The sequence below is a fragment of the Apis cerana genome, linkage group LG5 (assembly GCF_029169275.1).
Source record: "Apis cerana isolate GH-2021 linkage group LG5, AcerK_1.0, whole genome shotgun sequence".
NCBI lineage: Eukaryota > Metazoa > Arthropoda > Insecta > Hymenoptera > Apidae > Apis > Apis cerana.
The window spans coordinates 296,631-309,368 of record NC_083856.1 but is presented as its reverse complement, the minus strand read 5'-3'; the positions used below and the strand labels follow the sequence as shown (position 1 = coordinate 309,368).

The 12,738-nt window shown below is 19.8% G+C and overlaps 1 protein-coding gene across 18 annotated transcripts in view; it reads left to right on the top strand.

Annotated features, from left to right (window-relative positions):
• LOC108001343 (uncharacterized) overlaps positions 1-12,738 on the top strand; it is a 56,353-nt gene that overhangs the window by 12,319 nt on the left and 31,296 nt on the right. For 8 of the 18 annotated variants that reach the window (XM_017062290.3, XM_062075651.1, XM_062075653.1 and 5 more), the window contains one exon: positions 1,294-1,513. The exons of 3 other annotated variants lie outside the window; for them this stretch is intronic. In XM_017062290.3, the coding sequence (XP_016917779.1) occupies positions 1,486-1,513 (28 nt within the window). In that variant the 5' untranslated portion in view covers positions 1,294-1,485. Of the gene's footprint in view, positions 1-1,286; positions 1,514-12,738 lie in introns of all 18 variants that reach the window. 7 more of the 18 variants (XM_017062293.3, XM_062075646.1, XM_062075650.1 and 4 more) reach the window with 1 other exon arrangement.

The window sequence follows — 12,738 nt, the reverse complement described above, 5'->3', positions numbered from 1 at the left end:
ATTCGATATCTCTGTTATAAATGAACATGAATTTTTTCATATCAATTTCAATGATCTTGAAAATATGATTTTGAACAAATTTTTATGTCTTCAAGTTTCTTCAAATTTGCCAAAAACTTTTGGTATTTTGCCTATATGTATATATATATATATATATATGCCTACTATAACATATTTATACATACTATGCGTTAATATTTGCCATTTATCAAACATTTATCTACATGTGTAATAGATATATAGATATATAGATAATATAGCTAGATATTTATAAATTTCGATATTCTATAGATATTTTAAATCTGTAGAATAAAGAAAATAAAGAAAAAATATAAAACAACTCTTAGACGATTGAAACAACGACTACAATTCATTAATTTGATTTGACATGATATCAACTTCAATATTTTGAATATATAACTTAAATATAGATCAAAAAACAAAAAAAATTCTGTTCAAGTCTATAAAAAAAATAGACTTTTTTATTCGTTTTGCATATTGATTAATTAGCCATTCTATTATATATTATATATTATGTATTACATAAACAACTGATAAATAACTATCACATATTGATGCATATATCATCACGGATGCATACATATAGGTAGAATTCAATATATAATATAATAATATTAAAAATTTTTGCGGATAACTTGAAAACTAAAACCGTTATATGTAAGAAAAAAATTGTCGAAATTATAATATATTTCAAGCTTATTGAGATCGATGAAGAAAAAGTTAATCAGCAGATTGACATTATTGAAGTATTATTTACATAGATAAGATTTCATTTAGAATTCATATCAACGCTTTCATATTTAAGAAAGAGAAATGCAATTATAATATTGTGATTTAAAGATTAAAAAGTTAAATTCTACAATTAAAGAAATTTTTTATTTTAATAACTATTATTTCTTCTTGATCGATCTTTTAAAATATTAAAATGTTTGAAACTATATTTTTATTTTTTCAGAGTAATAATTCAGAATAATAATATAAATAGTAAGAATATAAATAATCTTCAGTTACAAACAATTATAATTCTTTTTAATATTTTAAAATTATAAATTATATATAATAAATATATTAAGAAGAAATTTCTAATATCTAGCTAAGATGCAATCCATAGATTCCTTGATCTTTAAATGAAAAATCTATAAATAATAAATTTTTTTAAAATCTTGTATTGTTAGTAAATTCCATGTTTACTTGGATTATTTTGTGATTAATTACAATGTTTTCTAACGGCGTTATTGAAAAAATTTATTTCCGCCTTTGTTGAGTGAGTAGGTGATATCGAGTATAATAATGATGATGAACTCGCGATCGTGGGTAAGACGGAGATGACCATTAAATCCGTGCCTCGTCCTGAAAACGAAGACGAAGAGGACGAGGAAGAAGAGGAAGAAGAGGAGGAGGAAGAAGAGATTTGTTCGAGTTTACGATATCACTGCCACTGATATCTTCTCTCTCGTCGCATTGATGCCGATTCCTGCGTCCAATAATAGAGGTAAATTTTTCTAGCAATTGTCATGTTTTAATTGCAATAATTCAAATTACAGTATAAAATATATAATTATATATAACTATAAAATATTACTGTTAACTTATCGGGATATATCAGTAAAAAAAAATAGGTACTGTAACTATTTGATTTTGATCTATTAAACTTTTCGATAAATATATTTATTTTTATTTTTATTTTTATATTTATTTTTATGAATCTTGAAATCAACCAATCAGATTCACATTCTTTCAAATTGTCAATTTATCAACACATGATAATAGATTAAATATTTCGCTAATTTTTATTCTATAGTTATAATTTCAATCATTGTAATTTGATTGTTTAAGAATTAATTGTTAATTAATCCAAAGATCTAATGTCTATAATATAATTGAATGTTTAAACTTGCTAAGATTGATATTGAAATATTTTAAGTTTATTAAAATTCATAAAGAGGTAGCTTTTTGATTAGTTTATCCATTATACTATACTTTGGACATCAGTCGTTGATGTAGATAAGTCGGCAGTCATATGTGCACATTGCATACGTATAAGTGAATTTCTGCAATAATAGTAATATTTTTTTTGCAAATATTTTGAAAACTTTAAGAATTTGGTAGTTAGATTATAATTAAATTAAATTAATTAAAAAAAAATTACTCAAAATAATGTCCTTGATAAATACATTTAAATTAATCAAACATATATTAAAATTAAAATGATTAGAATTTTCTCTTTTTATATAATGTATAATTAATTAAAATATATTTTAATATAATATAAAATAAATATATAAAATTTAGCGAAATTCATTAGTGATTTTTAATTCTTTTTAGATAAATATTACAATTAAGAAGATATCAATATTTATGGACGGGGGTGTATATGCAACATTTAAAAGCTGCATTAAATTGAAAAAATATAATGCGAGATTTATTAAATTTAATTAAAAATATTTGATATCTTATGGAACTAAGATTTTTTTAACTTTTTTTTTTAGAAAAAATAAAATTGACAGTTCTCTATCTAAAACAATATTTTTATTATTATTTTTTTTTATTATTTCTTACGTGTATTTCTAAATTTTCTTTGTATTTTTTAAGTATAAATGTACATGCACATATACATTTTTTTTTAAATATAAACAATTATAGTTATATACACATATTTAAAATTAGAAAGCCTAAATTATGCCGTATTTTGGAGTTCTATTTTTTATAGAAACATGTATATTTTAAATCATTATTAATAATTTGTGTTATTAGTGATATTATCTTATTTGATATTACCAAAATATAAAAAAATAAATTATTTAATAAATTTTGAAACAAATTTTCAATTAGATAATAATTTAAATTAATAATTCTTATTGAAGGATTATTCAAATTTGTAATATAAAAAATCATAATTGTTTTATGTTAATGATTAAATTAAATTATTTATCAAATTTTATTCTTATAGCATATTATATATAGCATATTATACATATTGATATTTATATCAAAAAAAAAAAAGAATAATAAGATTATGAAAATGATGTGAAAAATAATTGCTAATAGCATAAAATTTTCGTTATAGATAGAGAAATCTTTTTATATAATAAAATTGGCCAGGTAAATCTTGATCTAATCGAATTGTTTATGAAACCTTGATATTTGCCAGATCACTAAAGAAATGAGCTGCGGAATATATGTATATTCCTGTTACGAAACTTTTGCAATCAGTATTTCTTTGCGCTGCTTTCATCACAAAAATTATTTTTCTCAAATTTTTGCAATTTTTTCAATTTTCTTTTTCAGCTTGTTTTTCTTTTTAATAATAGTTTCTTTTTTCTTGATAATTCATTTTAAAGAACAAACAAAAATTGAGTGAAAATGATTAGATATATTTTAAAACGAAAAAATTAAATTCCTTTAATCTTATTATTGTATTGAAAAAAAATCATTATGATGATAAAAAAAATTAGAATAATTAAATAATAAAAATTATCATAAAAATATGAGATTAAATTCTATCAAATCTATTTAAAGTATAATATAATAATAAAATCTTATTAATAAAATCTTATTAATTAATTAATTGATTTAGTAAAATATCGAATTCATTGTTATATTATACATGTTCAGCTAAGTTTTTAGCATTTTTATTTAAAAAAAAGCACAATTAAAATAATAGATCGAAGAATAAAATGTTTAGTTAATCGATCTTCTACGGTTACATCGAGATGAAAATCTGAGCTGAAGGTCATAATCTAAATTTGTCTCGTTGAATCTCAGGTCTTATTCTTCTCATGAATTCTACATATGAATCATTGATATTACAAAGAATTGTTTATCTAAGGCATATTTTTTTCTATGATTTTCCAAAACAATTTCAAACAATTTTTTCAAGTTTAAATATTTCATATTTTCAAATTAATCAATCAAAAGAATTGTTTCAACTATAATAATTAATAAAATGAAATTAAAATCTTTGCAATGAAATTTTGTAACGATTTTTCTTTAGCATATTTTAAAAAAAATAATGAATAATTAATTATTGAAATTTTATAAAAGAAATAAATTATATTTTTCGAATAACTTACTTGGAGTATTTACTTTCGTTTAATATTTTAATGGAAACAAAATTTTTTAATATCGAAATATTTTGATAAAAATTAAAAAAAAAAAATAATAAAACAGCAATAGTATGTACAAATAATCATACTTTATTATTTTTTTTCTTTTTTTTGGAATAAATTTAAAATTAAACAACTTGAATAAAATATGTTGGATTTAAGTTTCTAGCATTATATAAACAATTAATTTATTTATCAAATTCATTTTTTATGCTTTAATTTAATTACATCGCAATATATTTTAATATCTATATTATTATTTTATTTTCAAAAAATTTTTTAATTATTTTCAAAAAACTTACTAGAAAAATTTGGAATAAATAATAAGTTTAAAATAATAAGTTTTTTTTTGCATAGTAATTATTTGTATAGTAATTATATATGGTAATCTTAATATGAATCTTGAGTTATTTTTAAGGTAGCAGTTGATTTGGCTATTCCTTCCCCTATCCTATCTATTTATCTTGGTAAAAAAAAATGCAGAAAGCTTTTCTATAAAAAGGGCCTGTTTATAAGTTGACCTATATCAAGCTTGATCTTTGTATTAGATTTTTTTTTATTCTAATTTTTTTGATCCTAGTGATCCATGATTATAAATTATGATTTAATTAATAACATATTTCTGTTTGAAATATTATAAATTAAATATTTTAAAATATTGGTATCTTATTATTTTAGTAATAATCACATTGCTGGTATTATTAGTATCTTATTGTTTTTGTTTATGATACAATTAATTAATTAGCTTTCGAGGGATGTTGAATTTTTAGAATTAAAAATATATATTGGATTTTAATTTAATTTTGAAAATTTAATTTGAGATAATAAAAAATTAACAAAATCGTTATAATGCGAAAACTATGTAAATTTTGATTGTTAAATGATATTAATTCTAAAATCTATAATTGAAATATCTGAGTCGATATTAAATTTAATTCAAAGACAAACGTAGCTGATTACTTTAATGACGCTGATGCACAATGGCTCTTGTAGCAAGCATATAAATACATTTTTTAATAGGTCAAGTGTGAACTACTAATTACACTCCATTTTATCTTTTTGCTAAATACTCTTTCTTATTATCAAATGTATTACAAAATCTTTTTCCTTTATCTTTAGTAAAATAATTACTTACGAAGAATGAAAGATATTCTGATATTAAAATAATTTAAATTTTATTCATAAGAGAAAAAAAAAGATAGGAAATAGTAAAAATAGTAGAATAGTAAAAATAGTAAAAATTTATGTTAATGTATTTATAATTTCATAAATATAATTTATCGTTCAATTGCATTGCATTTAATATGAATCTTTTTTAATTATTTCATTTCAAATTTAAATCAATATTTGATTTGATATATATACATATAATAATCATAATAATTAGAAATTTCATTATTCTCATAATTTTATTTTACACAATTTATAAAACGTATTTTCTGTTTTTTTTATTATTATGAATATAGATAAAAATTATTGATTGATAAAATTTTCTATAGATAAAATTTTCAATTTTTTTAAAAATTTGAATATATTTTTTTAATAAAATCTGAATATATTTTCTCTTTAGAATTAAATATTTTTGAATAGTTTGATATTTGTATAAATCAAATAATTTTTTATAAAATAATATTTCATTCTTATTATAAAAAATTTAATTAATTTGCAAAATTATAAAAATTATTTTGACTATATTTGCTATAAAATTAAACAGATAATATTTTCAGATAAGATTTTAAATATATTATTAATCTTACTTTAAATTTTTATCAACTATGAATAAATTTTTTTACAATAAGAAAATCAATAAGAAAATTGAATAAAAAATGATTCAAAAGAAATAATAAGATTATACATCAATAAAAACAGAATTCTTAAATATATTATATTGTTTTTTATATTATTTTTTTTATATATTTCTTTTAAATATATTATATTATATTGTTATTTTTTTTTATTTTTCATCAATTAGTAATTTCCTTTATTTACTGCATCAGAATCATATATGTCATTTAAAGAATTAATCTAAAAATAATATTTAAATTTGAACGATTTTCAGTTTATATGTCTATATATGATTCTAGTAAAGAATTGTACATTCGAATGAAACTGAAATGAAAAAAGAGATGGATTAAGAAACGAAAGGAATGAAGATTGAACGATTGTCTTGTTTCAAATCACAGCTTTAAATCAAATGTCTAGTGCGGCAAGGTAGATGGTTAATTTCGATAAGGTGGCAAGCTTATTATCGAGTGGGTAGAGAACGGAAAGCAGCCGTTGTAAGCACGTATCGTAGCTTTTGTGGCTGGCAGAATGGATTCCATAATGAGATGCCGTGTAAACTGGGACATCTAATTATACTCGAGTGCACACCACTCCAGAAACGTTCGGTCCCTGGAACTCGAGTCTGGCTCCTTTCGAAACGATAATGAATATTCAAGGATCACCCGACAACGAAACTTTACAATACTTAATCGTAATTTGTTGATTTCTATGTCTGTAATTCGAATGTATTTTTTAATATTATATAATTTACATTCTCAAATCATAGTATTGATTGAAATGATAATTAATGATGCATGATTTGATTTCTTATAATTTTCGAAAATAAAATTATCTATAGTATATACAGGATCTTCATTACTTAGAGATTAAGGAGTAACTTTCATAATATAAGAAAATATCTACTAAGTAAATTCGCAGTGTTGGATATTGAAGATTTCATAATTTTTGATAATATATGAAAAGAATCCGATTTTAATATAGGAAAATAATAATTGTATGACTCAATCTATTATGACAACTTGAGAAATTATTATATTATTACACTATTATTATATGTATATAATATTATATAATTTTATTGCATTGCTGTTAATAATGAATAATTGTTCAGATTGGATCATATTTGCAAATTTTTTTGCATTATAAAAAAATTAGATTTTTTTATAATAGAGTTTTTTTTCTCTAAAGTGAGAAAAAGAATTATATATGTTATTATTTCATGGTCAATATAAATATTCAATATTGATTCTTCCATGATTAAGGAAAATCTAACGATTTAATTAATCGCCGAATTTTCTTAATTCTAGAAGATTGAAAATATTCCTGAAATATCAATTATTAAACATTTAAAATATAAAAAAAAAAGAAAAAAGAGAGATTAAAATGTAACGAAATAAGGGAGAGAGTGAATAATGCTGAGAAGAATACAATCACTGGAACAATCAGTCCTAATTTTTTAAAATTTTTTTTACTATCTCTTTCAATTATAACGATTTTTATTTTATCTCATTCTTTCGTTACAGTTCTCAATTTTGTAATTAATTCATGATTATTTTATTTTCGATTCAAATAAATTAATTATTTTTAAAATTCATAATCAAAGTTTTTAATTATCTTTATTTTTTTCCTTCTATTTATATAAAATATATAGAAAATATGAAAGACAAAATATGTAAAAATATTAATTTAATTTTAATAATTGAGAAAATATAGAAAACACATTGTTAATTATTTATATATATATATGTATACAAATAATAGTCTATATATGTATATAAATAAAATTCATTTAAAACAGCAAGACAGATAACTGACAACATAACAACTCTAATAAAACTTAATTTATGAAATCGAGCTATAATATATGCGATGCGTGATATATTTAAGAAATGATCAAAATTAAAATTACAATTAATAGAATAATTATAATATTGTAATTGTGTCATAAAATTGACAAAATTATTGAGACAATTATATTTTAATCATTGGAATATAAAATTTTAGATTCACATAACATAAAATTATTAAAACTATGATTCTTAAATATTCTCGAAACTATTGATAATATTAAATATTAAATATAAAAGAAAATACAAATTATTTAAAATATTTCACTTCGATACAAGAAAGATATATAATTTAATGTGAGCAGTTTTGGTAGATATATAAAGAACATATGAAACTCTATCTTATTAATTTTTTAATTGGTGTCTATATTTTATGATTCTTTATGTTATTAAATAGTTTATGCCAAAATTTCTTGTTTGAATGAAATAAATTTTAATCTGCATTTATTCTTTGTATCAATTTGATATAGTGCAATATACGAATATACGAATGAAAAGTATACTTTATATATTATATACTTTATATATTTAATTTTATAAAATAACGATATAAGTAATTTTATAAAATGAATTTTATTAAATGTAAGATTATATGAATGTTTTTTTTTAATCCAATAAAAAAATTGGAAACTTAATTATTTATATTATACATATTATATTATACATTTTTATTATGTAATAATACATACTTTATGTGTTATATCATTGTATTAATTTATCATCAAAAAACATTAAATTTAGAAAATCAAAAAAGAAAAATTTAATCTATAAAATTTTATTTATATATATTACTTAAATTAATTATTTTTCAATATTATGAGAATATTAATATATTGTTATAATACTATGGAATAATAATAAAGATTAGTTATTCATAATGATTCACATTCCTATACACGAATAAGAAACATTCTGCCCTTTAATTGATAGAAAAGATCAAATAATTTATAAAACAATCAAGAAAGAAATTATCTTTTTCTTTATGATGAACAAAAGAGGTCGTGTCGGATGGGAATCGATATGGAACAGGTAGGCGGTCGAAGGCATTTCAACTTGGAATAGAGAAGGTAGATGGAGGATTCGTCGGAGTAGTTGAGCTGGCAGGGAAGTCAGGTATCGATTCCAAGCTGCAAGAGGAGAAAGAACCCCACCCATCCATGCCCTCTTTCTAACGTATTACGGGTTACCGGGTCAAAACTCATGGCCGGCTTACTGTTGCTTTTACCGTTTCCTGTCATTGTTTTGATAGTAATTCTCATATATTTCAGAATAAATAAAAATGGATTGCGATTTTAATTATATATCATAAGGAAATTCAAATGATAGGTTGATTTTTGTTGATTATACACAATAGAATTTATTCATATTCATATATTGTATGAAAATAGAATTTGATTCTGAAAATATATTTTATAAAATCTCATTGGTTATGAATGAAACTATTGATGTTTCTTTTGATTAAACAAGATCTATTCTATTCTATCTATTTCTATCAATTGAATATCAATTATAATATAAATATAATATAATTAAATATAATATATAATAAAATAATCAAAATATAAATATAATATAAATATAAATATCAATTATTTATTTTATTGTTATAAAAAATTACTAAATATATTATTATATATTAATATTTTTTCCAATGAATTTTAATCTATTTTATATATATATATATATATACTATATACATATATATACAATATATATACATTCCACATTTGAAAAATTATTATCGATATTGAATTATTGATAATTATTTCAGACAAGTTGTTCTTTTTGATACATGTTCGCAAAAAAATATGTTATCAAATTAATTTACAAGGTCGTCACGGTGAGATTCATTAATAAAAAGAACAATTTTGAATGCTTTAGAAAATAAAAGATTTCCTATCGAGTAATTTGATTTTGATGATTTAATTATATAGATATACATATTTGCTTGTTTTAAATATATGAATCAAAATATATACATCTCGATAATATTTTACTTGTTGCAATAGATTGCTTTACATTCATTAGTAATATATTAATTTTTTATCAATATATAATTGTTACATAAAATTTGCCTGATATAATATTAAAAATTGTAAAAAAAAATTATTTATACTGAATGTAAATATATATATTTTTTATAATATATTTAATATTTTTAATTATATTACATATTATATATTTATTTTTTAAATACATTTATATATTATAAATATATTGTCTTTATAATAAAAATAAAATATATTGATATTAAATTTAATTATTTTTTTATAATAAATTATATATTACATATATGTATATGTATAAATTAAAGTACATGAATCTAATAGTTTGATAATTAAAATATTATTTTTTATCAAATAATGAAATGCTTATATTTCAAATAACTACATAATATTTGAACGTACACTGAAATAAAATACACAAATTAATAAATATTGTCGTATTGATTTAATTTAATTTAATATAACTTCACAATAAGATCACAAATTGTAGTTTCATTCAATAAATTCAAGACGATAAAAATTAAAATATAATTTTGATTTTGCAAAAAAATATTTTAAAGATGATTATTATCGTTTTATTTATATTATAAATATATATTATAATATATTTATATTATATATGATAAATTTTTATAAAAAAACAAGTTAATTTTTCCTAAATATGTTATTCTAAATGGTTAATATTTAATATTTTTTATAGTATATTTTTTATTCTAATTTGTTTTATGTTTCAAAGATTATTAAACAATCGAAAATATTTAATATAAATTTAAATAATTATATTTAATATAAATATAAATAATTTAAACAATATTTATATTTAAATAAAATAAATATTTCTTATTATTTTTTTTAAATTCGAATAATGAAGAAAAAGGAATGAATGATACGTTATTAATACAAGTCAAAGTTTAATTAGATAATGTGTGTGTATGTGTGTGTATCAGATCAATAAAATTGTAGATAAACTATTTCATCTTGAATTTTGATGATTTTTAAATACATTACAGAGATTATTATTTTAAACAACTTTTTCTACATATAATCTTGGTTTTCGAGATATTTGTAAAGAAAGATTGTTATATATTTATATGATTAAATATAATTTCATCAATATGTATCACATTTGTGACAAAGTATTAGTGATTTATATTTATATATAATTGTTTATGTAAATACATCATAACAACTGGCACTCAAAATCTATAACAACAGAACATTATCATCATACTTATATCTATTCTAAACCTGAAAATAATATAAATCTTTAAGCAACCGAAATGACAATGATTGAAGTTGATTACAATGATAATATTAATTTCATAATATCTATTGTTGTAACATTGGTCATTGCAATTTCAATCGAGCTTATTTATATTTTTTTTTATTCGGATTCTTTTTAGATAAATATTAATAACAATTTTGCGGAATATCCAAGCTCGACATGGGCTTGAGATGTTTTCATGAGAAAATAACTCTTTGATTTATTTATTATATATATTAGCTATTAGCGATATGCTCATACTACAAAAATAATGATCACATGCTTATGCGCACTGTTATAGACACACATATATGGATAAAATTCTATGTTACTATATAGCAATTTTTTTTTGCAAATATTTAGAAAATTATAGGTGATCATGTATTTCCAAAAAGTATATGCAAAAATAAATTTTTTAAATTTAGATTTAAATTTAAATTTTAGCTTTGTATTTACTAATTTCGAAGATATTAATCAAAAATTTGTGCTGCAATATAATATTGAATCTTGACTATATAAATATAGTTACTTATAATATATTAAATACTGCCTATACAATTATCAAATATATCTTCGTATATACAGTTCGTTCATCAAATAAATAATCGATGACACAATACAGAAACGATATCAATCTTAATATGTTTTATATGTGATATCCCAAATGAAATCGGTTATTGTAAACTTCAGTCATTGAAGTCACACATTACTAAACAATTACTAAACAATGCATTTATTTGCTATAATAAATTAGAAATATCAATTAAATTTAAAATAAACCAAAAAATAAATAAATAAATAAATAAAATAAAATAATATCTTCAGAATTATCGTTTCGTATTATCGCGTTGCTATTTTATGTGAAATATTTTAAGGATGTTCATTTCTTATAGAATTATTATTATTATATCATCGATATTCAACAATCATATTATTATAAAAATATCTTATAATAATATAATGACTGAAAATAAATTTTCGTTTAATAATATATTTTCCTAAAATAAAATAAAATATAACTTTGAGCACTGTATGAGCACTCTATTTATAACTATATTTTTCTTTTATGAACATGCCAAATATATATAAATTTACTTTTTTGAAGATTTTCAAAGAGAGATTTAAAATGAATGTAACATCAACGATAATAATCACATACACAATTTGATGCTTTTATAAATTTGCAATTTGAATTGTTATTATCTCAGTATAGATTTGCTTTTTGCTATAAATCTGCTTTTTTATAATTTTCCTAAAATTTCTTTCAAAATTTAAGAAAACACTCAAGGATATTCATTTTCAGAATGATGAAATCAAAGCAATGATTTTCTTTATCAATAGGTCAGTAAAATTTTTCATTGAGAAAAGATGAAAAAACTTGTTGAAAAAAAATAAGTAAATATATTAAAATCAATGGCGATTATATTGAAAAATAAATATAATATTTTGCAGTCAAACAATCTTATTTTCTTTTTATTTCCTCTTTGTTTCATAATTTCTTTCGTTTTGGAGATACAGATGAAAATTATTTTTATTTTTCAATTGACTTTGATGTTAGTTATTTCTGTATAGAATTCAATGTATTGCTTTTTTTTTTTAATAATATCATATATTAAGAATACTCGAAACTAAAATTATAATTTTATTCCTTTTCTTAAATTTAGAATTTTATTCCTTTTTTTTTTTGTTTTTTAAATTAAATCAATCAG